General features: G+C 35.5%; 1 protein-coding gene across 1 annotated transcript in view; it reads left to right on the top strand.

The window, feature by feature from the left end:
- The window catches only part of LOC134140012 (bifunctional heparan sulfate N-deacetylase/N-sulfotransferase 3), a 64,546-nt gene that overhangs the window by 28,949 nt on the left and 19,379 nt on the right, over positions 1-16,218 (top strand). The window contains exons 4-5 of the mRNA XM_062574819.1: positions 5,319-5,504; positions 8,184-8,312. Of these exons, the coding sequence (XP_062430803.1) occupies positions 5,319-5,504; positions 8,184-8,312 (315 nt within the window). The remainder of the gene's footprint in view (positions 1-5,318; positions 5,505-8,183; positions 8,313-16,218) is intronic.

Raw genomic sequence — 16,218 nt, 5'->3', positions numbered from 1 at the left:
AAGAAATGGTCCTATGAAATACACTTACAATAACTGGGATCTTCTCTTCAGAGAAAAGATAAATGAGAACGCATATAATACAATTTACCAAAAAATCTGGGTTATAATACAGAGTGTAAAAAAGATGGTTTTGAAAGAAATATGGACCCTCGTGATTCACTGTAGTGTCTAACTGTGGGGGGGGGAGGATGAAACTTGCTCTATACCATACTATCCTGTTGTGACATGCTACATGTTGTTTTCAATCATCCTTGATGATTCCTGGCCACACTTAGCTATGGTATTCGAGTAGAATAACCACTGCTTCAGTCCACTGTTGTAATTCTTGTGCTCCAAGGAGAGCTTGAAGGTGGATTGCTTTGAGATTTACAGAGAATGAAAATTGAGATTTATTTTAGATTTGCAAAATCTAGTGTGTTGAAAAGTCTTCAGAAACAAAGGTTGTGTTACGAAAGAAAAAGATACTGATTTTTGTTACAATTTTATATGGGTACATCTGTTAAATTCAGGTGAGGGGCTCTCCAGTCGTAACACTTACGCATCTAAAAGCTAACAGTCAGTGAAAAATACCGCATTTCATTGTAGGCATGCAGATATTTTTTATTTAATCAATTAAAAACTAAGTATCGCAACGCAAATCCTAGGAATGAGTTTACTGCTCTTACAGATTTAAGAGGGCAAAGGAGGCAGAGAGAAGGCTTAATGCACTTCTTAAAGATTTTGTCTGTATTGTGCAATTAACTTAATGGCAAAAGATTTTCAGCGGGGAAAGTTTTGCAGAATAGTCCACCCAGCTAGAGTGGCAGAGGCAGGGCCAGGGAATGTTGTACTCCTATAATCCCTGAATGATAGAAAAGCTACTACAGAGCTATTAACAACTGGCAAAATGCAGAGGCATCTCAACATGGATATGGCCTTACTCTGTCCATGTCCTTAGTCTTCCAAGTTCATCAGCCACCTCACTGCACTTTACCTAATACACTTTTAGAGAGGCAGGACAAAATCATTAAAGCTTGGAAACATCTTACTGTTTCAAATGCATTTGCATCAGAGCTGTATAAACCACCCACAGGGACCTGGAACACCAAAGCAGAATGTGGTACAAAGCCCGTGCTCTAGAGTCTGCCATTATAAATCCTTCTCAACTGTTCTCAACTGTCTCTGAACCTAGCAAACTTGGATGGAAATTTTATGACTTAAGTGTGTGTTTTGAGGTTTTATCAATGGGAGATTTGCCAAAAATCAATGTATTGCTGCTGGTGATCATATCTCAGTGAGTGTAAGAGGAAGGTATAGACCTAGAATATTGAACAATTAAATTTTCTATTTGAAAACAGTGCTTTGAATAAGGTATAAGCTATCTCCCTACCAAAGAATTTACCAAGTCTCTTGTAAACCGTAATTGTACTGAATATGGGCCAGCTCAACTTTACTGTTTCTGTGAAAGAAGACATTTCAGTTAGTTAGAACCATTAAAATTTTAAAATCCTGTGTTCAAACTTCCTTCTTTTCTGTGATTCTGTGTATTGTTGCAAGTTCCACTGAAAGTTAAATTCATTCTTGTAATTTTGATGTGATGAAAAAATACCTAGCTCAATCTACACTGAATAATCATTAAAATGTTATTAGAATAACTTATATTCAGCCTTGGTTTAGGTAACTTAATCAACTCCTATTTTCTTTACTGCTCTAAATTCTCCTAATACTTACAGATATTTTATATTAAGTTTTTTTTTTTTTTATGTCTCAAGCTGTGTATAATATCATGCTGTCATTGTTTCATTTGCTTAAAGCATTTAGATTAATAAGAAAGATAAGTATCCTGCTTCTTTGAAAGAGGCTGAATTTGCTGGTGAATTACCAAACTGAATGTGTACAACTGAATGTGAAATGCTTGACTTGAGAATTGCAGAGCCTAAGAATTAATGGAGATACTAATATGTGGAAGATGATAGGCTAATAATTAGAAAGACTTTAATTACATCACATTTTTATTATTGTGTTTGCTAGAAATCGGAGAAAAAACACAAAATTCAGACTTTTGTTTAGAGTTGAATGAAAAAGATTATATGGGACATGAGAGAATGTAATCTCTTATATATTCTATTCAGATTATTCTTTTTGATGTTTATGCATGCTCAAGTGAAATAGAAATGATTAAGATAAAAGGAAGAGGAACTGAAATATCAATAATGGAATTAAATAGTGTAAAGCTGTGTAACTGATGGTGTGTCCATTCTTTATCTCCACATGCAGTAAAACCAATAGGCCAGATTTTACTCATTCCAACTTTGGCACATTACACAGACTGCAAATACAGTTGTAAACGAGCAAATTACATATTCTGCGGATGTAGCATAATTAATGATGGAGTATATGGATCTTGTCAGAGAGCAATAAGGCATTCTGAGAATTCTAAAAGCTACACCAACCTCAAGACGATAAAATCTTACGCCCCATTATATGTTCCTAGTGTGCCATAAATTGTCAAGGAAAAAAAAAAATCACCAATCTTGTAAATTGTTTTAAAAAAATCTTAAATGTGACTAAACCATGTCTGTCTGTTACACATCCCATTACACCAATTTCAGAGTAGCTCTTAAATGGAGAAAAAAGAAAAAAAAAAAAGCTTTCTTTCCTTGCAGGGTATGAAGTCTTATTTCTTATGTTCTTCCAGTGCAGAAGCAAATGCTGTTTATTGTAAGCTTTTTGTGTTTCGAGTTGTTAGTAAAGTTGTCATATTTTATTTATAAAAGATATGTTTTAGTATTAAATCTTGACTATTAAGCTTATCACAAATGGTATACATTCAGGATGCACTAGTCTATCTTCATCTGTGCATATATCATGTATGCCCACCTATGAGTACAAAAGTACACAGTTTTTTCCTCTGTGGACCTAATAGTACTCCTGACCCAGAGAGGATTTACCACTGTAGTAAGGAAGATGTTTTGGCTAAGTTCAGGTTGAAAACCTTTTCTTTAAAAGGACTAGGATTTCTGGAGTGAGCTACAGCAGGATTCAAGAGAATCACTGTCTTTCGGAGAGCAAACCATGCACTAGTATTACATTATTAAACCGTTGTAAATATTGGGAAAAATTCCATGCGACACCTGAGAAGGAAGATGTTGGCAGCTATTCAGATTTTGATAGCAAAACTTCTAAACACCCAAGAACAGCACTGTTGGTTTCCTGCGTTTGTTGTTTTTAAATTATGATTGGCTCTATTCTAGGCTCATAGAGTTTGAGATACAATGTGATTGGAAGCACAGTGGTGCAATAGATGTGATTTAAAACATGTCATGACTTTTGTGTAAAGCACTTGCGTACTTAAATTATTGTATCTATTTGTACCTAGTAAAGGCGATAGCAGTTTGTTAAGCATGTCGCATTCATTATGTATGTTTTATTTATTGCTGTAATATGGACTTCCATGCGATGAACTGCTAACACATCATTTTTGAGTAGGTGAAAAAAAATTGAGTATGGGAACTTTAGTGTCAAAAGACAAAATGGATATCTTGTGCTAAGGGACCTAAACCTGTGGCAGAGAAAGCAATATGACCATATTGCTCCTATGTGAATTCTCCAAAGAAAGTATATTTATATTTTTATTTCTGGAGAATTACTTGGCTCAAAATATTAGCAAACCTTTAACAATTATATCAAAAATTTTAATGTGGTAGGACCTAGCAGCAACCCAAATCAGTTACTGTTACCGAGTTAATTGCGGTCTAAACGTATGAGTGAGAGTATAGGTCCACTCCTGAGTGAGGGGCCACAGACCTCTGCAAAACAGCTGGGAGTCCCATTGGCAATCTCAGCATACAAGTATTACAGAAAACAAGTCAGCATTTTACTTCCTGAATTGGTCATATCTTCAGCTTATTAAAAAATCAGTGAGTGGCGGTGTGAGTTTTCTTCAGCACCGACTGTTGTGTGGGTTCAGTTCAGCATCCTCACAGTGTGTTGTTAACACGCAGAACTAACTTCCTGCTCAGGCTTTTCTTCGCAGTCAGAAAGATTTCTTTCATTCCTCCCTCAGCTCCCTTTAGGATAAATCCCTTATGTAAGATCTGAAAAAACTTGCATATTTTGCAGCTTTTCAAAGAGTCTATCCTACTATTCTTGTCATTGCTCTCTTGATCAGCTCAATAAAGTCCAGTATGTTAAATTTCCTGCAGTAGGCCAATCGTCCTCCAGAAAAGATGAAGAAAGAGGATTTTACCAAGGTCATGCCCCCATTTGTTTTTTGAGGTATAGCTTACTTGGTTTTCAATGTTCCGTAGCAGCCAGCTTATTCGAAGGAAGAGACCCAAGCATCAACTGCCTCTCATCTTTGCACATGAAGTATAATTAGCAAATATGGTGAAGACAACTATACAAATGCAAACAATATGAAGAACTCTTAAATAGAATTCAAAGGTTGTGAAAAGATGGTTTGCCTAAATCATCTCAACACAATAAAAGGATTCTTCACGTAACATCTTATGGACAAAGAGTGTATTCTGCTAATCAGACTATCACAAAAATATTTGCAGTATACTATTTTCTTGAAAGATAACCTGAAAGCAGGGAGAAAAGGTGTCAAAATTCATAAAAGCACTTTGGAAACTAGGAACTGGAAAGAATATATATTGAATATCAAGAGAAAGTAATACTAACAGGCTTGATACATAAACAAAATGGATAATAGAAGTCTGCAAAAATAAGGAAGTGCAAAATGTGCTATAAGAGAGGTTAGTCTAGAACATTCACGTGTTATCCTCAGGATTTTACACGTAGTTAATTTTTCTCCTCTGTTTAAATAACACTGTAAAATGATTAAACTGTTTTTTGAACATACTTTTATGCATGTACCGGACTTGAGGGGAAATGCAGTGATTTTTCAACTAAGAATCCAAGTATTTGTGTAGACACGTGTAGTGGAAATTACTTTTTGCGACTGCAACTCCCAAATGCTAGTCATTGTGCTGAATATGTGCCAGTACCTTTCTCTATAAATTCTTAGTTTGTGAGCAAATACCTCTCAGGATCTTGAAAGGGTGCAACTTTCTTTTTTAAATATTAATTGAAGAAACCAACTAAAATAGGTTCGTATCACTCTTCCTTATATACTCATAAAAATGTTTAAAAACATTAAAATACTGTGTATTCACTAGACGACCTTCCATCTCCCTTATATACCTCAGTATATTTTAATATCACTAATATCTGCATTTCAGACCTATTCTTGATCTTCTGAACAGAGGATTTGTGAGATGCCAAAACATCAAGCTTTTCATATTTTCTAAAACAGACTTCTATTAATATTTTAGGAGCATGGTATTCCAACTGATATGGGCTATGCAGTGGCTCCACACCATTCTGGGGTCTATCCAGTACATGTTCAGCTTTATGATGCCTGGAAGAAGGTCTGGAATATCAGAGTTACCAGCACAGAAGAATACCCACATCTGAAACCTGCAAGATACAGACGAGGCTTCATCCACAAAAATATCATGGTGAGTTGTATTTATGATGTTCATATTACAACCGCTCTGCCATTTTATGGACGTTTTATTTTTAAGTGGAAAACCGTGGTATCCTAAAAGTTCACACTGTGAGAAGCACGTATTGCTGTGCATAAATAGCAAGATATGTTCAACATTATCTTGTTAATTAAAACCAATCTGTTGCTGATGTTATTATTGAAGAAGGTGGCCTCTAGGAACCCCACTGTTACCAGTTAACAGGCTGTTTCCTGTACTATTCTGACTGTTAATACTGGTTCAGAAGGAAAAAGTCAATGTTCATCTTTTAAAAGAGCTAGCTTTGAATTTGCGTTGCACCATTAACTGTAAAGGAGTTTTGTTGGTTTATATCATCTGAGAGTCTGGATTTTGTGTGTAATACGTACATCTTTTCTTTTCATTGAACTTCATACAGTTGCTCTCATCTTCTGTCCTGCCACACAGACATGTGACCTGTGTTTTGCACTGTGACTTAACCCCACAGCTAGGCTTGGGAGATCAGTCTTTTGTAATATTATTATTTGACTTATAAAAAGGTATATATAGCAACTCAATGCAGGACAATTAATCAGAAGACTGGAAGGAAGGAAGACCCACTTCAGGCTATGAAACTGGTCTGTTGAGGCAGCTCTAAAAACACACAAACTTGTTGTTCCATATTATGTAATCCATATTATTGTGCTCTGATGGCAGTATTTGCTGAAAGCGATTACATGCTACTGATACAGAGGACATTATGTTAATACTATCTGGTTAACAGGGCATAGGATCTTTCTGATTCAGATGCTGTCATTTTTGTCTAAGAAATATTTCAAAACAACTTCTAAAAATACTTAATGGTACACTCTTGAATATCCTTCTTTTGAAGCATGTATAAAAGTGGCTAATTGGAAAGATACGAGCGTGCATGCTGTGTTATACTTCTGGATGCAACAAGCAGTTTTGGAGCTATCAAGCCTTAGCACAACATAAGATTGCAACTTAGCTTATTACATAATTTTTGTATTTTCTTTGACTTACCATAGATACCATATTTCTAAGCAAAATAATCTCCAAAGTTTTAATGCTTGGATCTATTTGTGGATGAAGCAAGCTAAAATGATCTTCAGATATCCAGGAAAAAAATTGACACCATACAAATTTAAACTAATGCCTGTTTTCCTCAAAGCATTAGCTTTAAGTAAAATAATAGGTTTGTAGATATTGTTAGAAGGTATAAAGCATTTGAATAAGATCTGTTGGTTCTGAGAATATCCAAAAATCTCTTTGCATAAACATTTGTAAAAACATACAATTTTTAAGACATAAAGTAAGATTTAACAGAAGTTTTGAGAGAAAGAACAGTGGGCCTGAAAAGCAGTTTACCAAGAACGGTTGTATAAGACCACCTGTTTCAAGAATCTCAGGCTTTCAGTTCTCCAGGGCAAATACACTACTATTTTTGTATCTGCAGGCTTATAGTGATGAGCGTATGCAGTAATAAAATCATTATGTAAGATTTGCCAGAGCATTTCCTGTCCCATGCAGCTTCACTCCCTGTCTCTGTGAAGAATTGTTCTGGTATTTCATCAGTGAAATCCAAAGAATTTTAAAAGTATGTACAAGTTTATAGAAACACACAAATTCCATACATTTTAAGGCAACACAGAATTTAAAGTCTGAGGCCCTGTATCCTGTACAATACCAAAAGATACTGAAACATCCAACCACAAGAAAAAAAAACAATTTCTACAATACCACAGTCTCTTTAAAGTAGGGGATTTGCATGTTTTAAAACATGCAAGCTATAAATATCTAAATGGGACTGAAATGTTTGAGAAAGATCTCAGTTTTGGATTTACCCATAAGCCACGTGTAAATGTGACTTAGCTGTCAGTTCTGGGGAAGAAATACAGACATAATTGAAGTCTTCTCCAGTTAGTTATTTTCTGAAGTTAATGGAAAAGAAAATATTTCGGAGCTCTAATGGAAAAGCTAATTGTGTGTATTCTTATTCAGAAGACTTGTTCTTTCCAAATCTTTTAAAATATATTTTCTTGTTCAGGCAAAAGTGCTCCTTTCTGTTGAAACCATAAAACAAAACTAGCAGAGCTGAATGACAATAAGCTGATCTCTATGATGTCAGCATTATCAGCAAAATTCATCACATTTCAATATACCATTATTATTGGTGGTGATGCCAAGCCAGAAAAAAATGAATTTCAAATTCCAGGTTAAATTATAGCAAGCTATCTTTTAAATAAAAAGTGGAACATATAAATACAAATAAACTAATGATATTTCAGGTCGCTTTTCAAATCCTTTAAAAATTCAGAAAGATTTGATGACCGGATTGCCAAACATGATATTAGGTTTTCCAGTTTCAAACAAAATGTGATGAATTTTTTGACATTATGATTTCATTGATAATAAAGATTTTGTTTCTTTCAGTAAGTGTTATTTATTGATCGGTTGATATATTAATTTAACTAGATCCTCATCAACATTTTTGAAGTTGTAATGACTAATCTACCTAGCGATTAGTATAAAGGAATTTTATCAGTTACATATTATTTACCTGGCATTTATTATCTCATTAAAAGTATGAACATTTTTGTTTTGCAAATTTCTCTTGATTTCCCCTCCCCTCCGTCCTTTTCTTTTTTCTTTTTTCTTTTTTTTCTAACTCAGGTGCTTCCAAGGCAAACCTGTGGTTTATTCACCCACACAATTTTCTATAAGGAATATCCGGGAGGCCCAAAGGAGCTAGACAAAAGTATCCAAGGAGGAGAGTTATTCTTCACAGTAGTTCTCAATCCAGTAAGTACTATAGTGTAATTTTGAAGTGTTTTTTAAAAATTAGTTAAAGAGGGATTTACTGAATGCTTCAAAGCTAATCAGTTAGGTCTCCCAAGCAGTAATGATGAGCCACAGAGTGAGCTTTTCTACATTTTCAGTTAATGTATTTAAGATGTATTACATACGTTTTGTTAAGTTGTAGAAATACAATCTTGATTTTTTTTTGACTACTTTTTTTTCTAATAATGTTAGCAGTAAAAAACAAGCCTCTCGTTATTGTTTTCCTTTGCCTTTACATGAAGTAAGAAACCTGAAACTGAATTTCTAAAAGTGTTCAAGTGTTGAGGGCTCGTACTACTATGCGGCAAGTACTTAGGGGAAGTACAGAAGCCTACACTTCAGAATTCATAAACATGAATGTTAAGAATGCTTGTTAGTTTGAGAAAGTTGCAAGCAAAAAGTGAGTCCTTAAATCTGTTCTGAGAACTTTCAGTTAGTGATTCCTAATAGCTTCAACAAAAAGGCCGAATTAAATGAACCACACAGTTAATCTGTCTGTTTAACCTCTCATTTATCTTTAGTGGAAGATTAAACAGCAAAATAGGCTATGAATACTCACAGTTAGAACAGCACCCTATAGTAGTTTAAAATGGCTCCAGATTAGGTCAGATGTATCAAAACTGACCTTTTAGGTGAGCTTTTAGGTGAGCTTTTGATTCAAAATTCAAGTGATCTGAAATTAGTTAAAAGATATGTTGGCAGAAGCTGGGTTGTAACAGAACATTTGAATAAAGTTTACTGTGACTGTTTCATACAAATATAATCACTGTGACTGGATTTCCCAGAACACCCGAAGGAAATGGAATGTATTTCTGTTCAAATCCTTTGTAATAATAGCCTAAATATTTTGTGCCATCTTTAAATCTTCCACAAATTAATGGAAGTCCAAAGGAAAAAAGCTTCTTCTCAGTCACTTTACTAGTTCATACACAGGTCTACTGTAGTTATACCAGTGTATAACTGGTGTCTAGTTTTCAAACCTCAAATTCTTTCAGGCTATAGCTTTGAATATTTGATAGCAGTTACTGTGTTTTGTTTTCCTTCGTTTTTCACGGACATATATGGCAAGTTTAGGAAATAAAAACTTTGCTTCCTCAGCACACATGTGATCTACCTACCAGACGTTAACATTAGCCCCAGTCCTAACTTCAGTGATACTTACCATGTCAGGTAAGGCATGTCGGAAGTGAGATCTGGAGAATTCTTTACATAGAGGGTATTGGTACCATACTGATGCTTTGGCATATATGAGTCTTAACAGTTTATAGCCCAACAAATGAGACTGGGGGAAAAAACTTGTAATAGCAGTGTTTTCAGGCAGGGCATAAAGTTTATTCCATATTGGAAAAACAGCCGCAACTTAGCCAAAAACTATTTTACCATCTCATGAGAGCAGTGAAACAGCAAGAGGTAATATGATTGCTTTAGGCATAAGCCTTTCAAATTAAAACAGTGAAGAGAATGGAAGGAAGACAAGATAAACAGTCAAACAATCATGATTATTGATTTAAGTCAGGGCTTTGCAGTACAAGAGAGAGGTGGCACTACTGGCAAGAGTCCAGCAAAGGGCTACAAAGATGATTAGGGGCCTGGAGCATCTCCCCTCTGAGGACAAGCTGCGAGAGCTGGGCCTGTTTAGCTTGGAGAAGACTGGGGGGGGGGTGTTTATCAATAAAAGAGAGAAAGTCAAGAGGATGGGGCCAGACTATTTTCAGCAATGGGACAAGAGGCGATGAGCACAAGGGCTGAAACACGGGAAGGTCCGTCTGAACATGAGGAAAAACATCTATGGTGAGAGTGACAGAGCACTGGAACAGGTTGCCCAGAGAGGCTGTGGAGTCTCCTTTTCTGGAGATAATCAAAACCGGCCTGGACGTGATCCTGTGCAGCGTGCTCTAGGTGACCCTAGTTGAGCAGGAAGGTTGGACTAGATGATCTCCAGAGGTCCCTTACAACCTCAACTGTTCTGTGAATCTGTGTGATTCGCTGATTCATAGATGTTTCAGTGTGCCTGCCTAACACCCTTGAATGTGAGTAATGTCTTTTTGTATATTATGATGCGATCTTGGATTTAGGCATAACAAATGTAGACTATATGATTATATAATTCTGAAAAATATGATATCCCAAATACAATACAGGTTAAAGGAATAGAAGTTAAATGCACTCTTTTTTTAGCAGCAACTGTAAATGAATATCAGGCCAAAACTTACCCAAGACAAATTGCTGAAATCCTTTTAAGAAGTGCCTTTGAAAAAATGATGCATTGGTTTTAAATATCTGCTTATAAACAGTTTCTAAACTTGTAAGCATTAGCCTGGCATGTAATGTATTTAAAGATTAGAAGTAGCATATGTATTTTTTTTCTTTTTTAAGTATTATATGTATTTATACCATAAATTGTGAGTCGGAGTTGGGCAAAGAGTAGGCATTATAAATGAAAACTAAGTGATTTTAGGCATTTGTCTAATTGCAAAGTGGCATATTGTATTTCATGAGCTTTCCAGTATATACGTTAAAATGGCTGGAATTCCTCTTTGAAGAAAATAACATGACATACGCAGCCTTTCAGAGGACACAAAATTTCTGTTAGGAGGAATTCTCCAAATATTACTTGTCACTAATGCAAAATTTATGAAAAGGAAACATTACATATAGGATTCATTACATTGTCAGTTAAATAAGATTCTCCAAAAAGAGTAAATAAATATTTAATTCCCCAAAATAAAAAATGTGGATGCAAATTAAATCGGAAATAGAGGCCTTTCTTACATGTATTGGTTTAACCTGGATCAATAGCAGTAAGTGAATATAATTTCTAAGGTGTAAATTATTAGATTAAGGCTGTAGGAGCTGAGTACCCCACACTGAAATCGATGTCCCTAAGAATAAAGCCCAACTTTTCTTTGTGGTCTGATTGTATAATGATAGCTCTTTGCAAGAGGGGCTCTGCTTCCCGTAGTATGCTAGATTCAACCACAAGCTGTGGAACAAACCACAGAAAAACAAAGAACTGTTTGTGAATCTGTAAGCTTTTGACATGAGAACCAGTGTTATTGCCATTTTCCCAGGGCATCCTGTAGTCAGAGGTCCTGCAGGTAAGAAAAGCATCAGTCTGCACAGGAAATCCTGCTCTGCAAACGGTAAATGGTATTTGCGAGTTGTATTTTATATGGGAAATAAGAGTTGGTGTGCTGGTGTAGCTGATCTTGTGGTCTGTAAACCTCTGTATTTATTGGTATGCATTTATATTCCCACGTTGCTGGTTAAATTGTGACCTGATAGTGGCTATAAAATGATCTTGGCAACTGTATCTGACGTATTCATAAAGCATTTAGAATGCTGAAGTGCTACCAAGCTTTAAAAAAAGAGACTACATAGTAATGTAATGTGCTACCTGTTTTTTAAATGATACTTTGTATGTCTGTCTTCTGTTAAAGATCTTGCTAACTTCATTGGCCCTTAGGCAAGATTATACCATATCAGGAACTTGCACAAAACATTTTGCACCAAGAAAAAATAATCAAGCTGCACAGCAGCCCTGTAATATTAGTATACAGACATTATTTTCCTCACATTATAGGTTTGATTATGAAGTTGCAGGGAGGCTTTGTAACTTGCTTACTGTTTTTCTAAACGCAAAGTTTCAATAACAAAAATCAAATTTATGAAGCAGACCAATAATATTAAATGGGGTCTATCACGTCTGTTTTGTTCCAGTTCTTTAGACTTTATCACTAGAGCTTATTCTAATTTGTTAAATCTATAAACTTTCATTTATTTTCCATGTAAGGATTTTTAAAACTGGATAACTTCTCCAGAATCTAAATCATCTAGTAAACCCTTTTTTTTTTCTTAATGTAAGTCTACAAATTTCATGAGGGACATGGTCTAAAGCAAAATTTATGTTTCTTATTTTTCAATGACAGCAGTAAAGTTTGAGCTGTCTCAGTTCAACTTTGCAGAAGGCATTCATAATCCACTCTTAAAATGGCTGTGGAAGATACAAACTAAGAGCTTTGCTATCCTGTGAGGTGAATGTTTAAGGCAAAGTAATAGTTCATGAAAATCTTTATATCTTTTCTACCTCCAAGAAAAACAAACAGAACAAAATACAATAATTGTATTACGTGCACTTATATGTATTTCCTTATGAAGTACTATAGGTCTACAGATTTAAAGAAAAGGAGTTCAGAGAAAGCCTTCAAATGGTTGACAGCCCAACAATGAGACTAATGTGTAGCCAGCTGTGTGTTCTCCATATGGTTACAGAAGTACTGATCAAGGGGGAAGACTTAATAGTTTAGGCCCTGTGTCTGATTGATCTTAAAATAATTGTAATCTTTATATGCATTCATTTCTAATTATTATTTTCCTCTACTTTTCACCTCTCCCAAGTTACAGCAAGTAGAACTGTTATTAAGGTAATTGACTTGCAGCAAGGAAGAAATTATCTCCTTTAGCACTAAAAATGAGAGAATTTATATGAGCATCAGCAGAACCTACTGTATCTCAGTGTAGTTTCCTGAACAAGATGAACAATCAGGCTTTGGAGTTGCAGAGAAAAATACAAAAACAAAGGCAATCACACTCAATTTTTCCATTTTTGTCTCTGCTGCTTTGCACACCTCATATTTAGTCATACTAATTGTAACAGGCAGCAAAGATGACCAAGGTGTTGAAAAGAGTACTGGGATGCTGCTGGGTTCTTTGTAGCCTTACTGCTTTAGCTTCTTAAGGAGCACAGCCTGAGCTCTCCTGCAAACTGCTTCTGTTTGACAGGTTTCACTCACTTCATGAGTGAATGAGAAAGGCAATTTTAATTTCTTCACCATCCCTTAGTGCCCGTTTTAGGAATGCTTGTGAACTCCAGCAATAGTTTGGGGAGTCTAGTATTCTGTGGATGGAATAGACAAAATCTAAAAAATTAAATGAGCAGACAGCAGGGAAAGGCTGAGGAACAGACCAAATTATCTGTCTTAGTTAGAAATGATTCCTTAGAACACTGTACAATAACCACATTTAAGTTACAGGTAGTAAGAAAATTTTGCCCTTCTTTTACAGGGCTTTTCATTTGAGAATTTCTCTTGGACAGGCCTGTAAAGAAGATTTAGATTCAGCATTACTGACTAGGAAATTGAGTCACAAGCGTGATAAGCAATTTGTGAGAGCACCCAAAAAAGTATGTACGAAAGCTGAAAATCAACTCAGGTTTCCTGATTGTCAGATTAGTAATTCAGTACTACACCAAATATGTAATTTGTTTTGATCATACAAGTCTTCCCTGCCTTCGATAAATTTATAATGGAGAGACTACTATGTAAATAAAATTTAACTAGTTGACTGGCTGTGTTTACAAGTGGACAGATTCTTGGCAGCTATGAAACTAGCAGTACAGCCTAGGAACAAAAAAGTGAGTTGCAAGTTGGAAAGTTTGCATGGGGAAATTGAACACAGTTTTCTGCTAGCATACAGATCTAAAAGGAGTATCTCTCAACCTATTAAAAATACATATTCAAGCAGAGACTGCAACCTAATTCATTATTCTGCCATTTATCTGTGAGTCTAATAGAGCAAAAACAGCTGTTACAGAGACTCTGAATACCTGAAATAAAACTCTTCTAAGTAATGTGGAGACAATATCAGAACTGCAAACAGTGTATGCAGTGCCAAATTAATTGGAATATAGGTGGTCTGAGAGTTAGACATACCCTTGTGGCCTATAAACATTTGTTCAGTAGCTAAAATAACTGCAAAATACTAAATTGGTAATGCATCTGCTTCTAGCACCTACCAGAGATCGCCTAATTAATTGTCAATCATAATTTTACTTCATTTTGAAGTGCTGTGCTTAACTTCATTGTGCTGGAAGGCCTCAGTGCTGCCTTGGAATGTTGTTGCATAGATTTTATGATAATATTGTGCTCATGATGAAAGCACTTTAATTATTGGCTAAATAATACAAAAAATGTAAGTTAATTCAAGTTCAATTCCCTGAATTAGGTTTGTATCTAGTAATAAAGTGAACTATGCCCAGTCCATAAGAAATGGACCGAAGAAGGGATTTATTACCAACTTTTTCTTTTACTAGCTATTCTAGTCCCAGATTCAAAATGCCAAAATAACAATAAATCTGTTTTACAAGGTCAGTATCGTTGCAGGTCTCAGCCCTTCCTTGACCTTCTAGATTCTTTCCAAAGAGACTACAGATAACCACAGAAAAAAAATCTCTCTGCTGTGTAAGCTGTTATGTTAATAGCTTACAGTCAGATCTTGACAGCATAATGTTTATCATTACGTATTATTTATTATTATTATTACTGTTTTACCAAATCTGAAACCAAAACAAAAAGTCCTCCTGGTGAGGGCCACCATTAGTAATAGATTAGGAGCACAAAGAAGAAAAATAGTGAAGTATAAGTGAAACCTACTCATCTGCAAAATGGAGTTGGTATTTGAGGCAAGGTACACTTCGCCCATCTGGAGAAATGGGAAGAGAAAGGTTGTCCAACACAAAGATATCCACTCTGATGCCTTCCATAAGAGCGCTTAATCTTGCTCACTATAAATCATTTATACCTCAGTATAGACAAGCTTCATAGTTAACTCTTCCAAACCTTTACAGTGAGCTCAGTAAGGGAAAAAAAAAAATCTCCTTTTATCTTTGTAAGGTTCTTCTTTACCCTTTTCTTTCCAAAAACAGAGACCCCTTGATTCCAGGGTGAAGAAACCAGGAATGCAAACATATCACAAACCAACAGCAATAGAAGGGGCTTTTCAGGTTTGTGAATGTAAGGATAATGTCATTCCTTTGGGAGGAGTGACTCTGTTTTTACCAGGAAAATAGCAACTGTAGAAGCATAGTTATTAATGTCCTTATTGTGTAATTCTTAATACGTGCAGCATCCTAATAATAATGAATTTGCAGTGATCAATATTTATTAAAATGCTGACCCTACCACAATAGTATCCATCATCAGAAGCTGAGTAATTTGTTGCATTTTTTTTTTATTTTATGTAAATTATTTGTCAAGTATGTATTGCTTTCTCTGTTCTTGACACATAAATTAGATCATACCAGTTCATCTTTTCATGATTTAATGTGTGATTTAATAGCAGCAGCAACTCAGTTTCAGTCTTCACTGTGATTTATTGACCTAGAAGTTATTGCTTCTAATTGGGAAATGTTTCTGTAACAAGGAAATACACAACACAGAATGAGCATTCAAAAGAGAAAAGCTATTTTTCCTGAATGCTTGTTCTTGTTTCCCTACATCTCTGTGGTACTGTTCAAAATCCCAAATATAATCTAGGACTAGGAAAGAGAGTGAAACAGAAATAGCCCTCTGCCCTTTCATTCGGAGGAAGAAGGACTACAGAGATGCTGAGAAGAAGCTGAAAGGAGCTGATTATACAGCTGCCTGGAAGGCCCTGTGAGAAAGCAGAATACAGGAAAGCACCATTGCTACTCTGATCTGAAGATGGGTGGGAGCAAGAAAGGAGTTGCTGCCTGGAGGCCAGGGTTAGTCCCAAACCATCATTTTAAAAATTACCTGCATTCCATGTCAGTCCCCTCACAAAAGATATTAAATCCTGTGGAGAGGGTGCATTGAAGTGCAACGAAGATGATAGTTTGTTTAGGAGAAAAGCTAAAAAGGGTGATTCTTCTGTACTGAGATAAAGAAAGTGCAGAGGTGCCCTGAAAGAAATGATTTGGAAAGAAGACTTGAAATAATAAAGTCAAATAGGCTCTTTTTAACTGAAAGACACAGGCTAAAATGCTTGCTAAGTAAACAGGAATCTATTCACATCTTTTGAAGAAGGGATAAAAAATACATGAAGCTTTATTTATATCACATGGCATTGC

This window comes from Rhea pennata, chromosome 4 (assembly GCF_028389875.1).
Source record: "Rhea pennata isolate bPtePen1 chromosome 4, bPtePen1.pri, whole genome shotgun sequence".
Lineage (NCBI taxonomy): Eukaryota > Metazoa > Chordata > Aves > Rheiformes > Rheidae > Rhea > Rhea pennata.
Note: the sequence above shows the minus strand (reverse complement) of the source record. Positions and strands in the feature narration are given on the sequence as shown.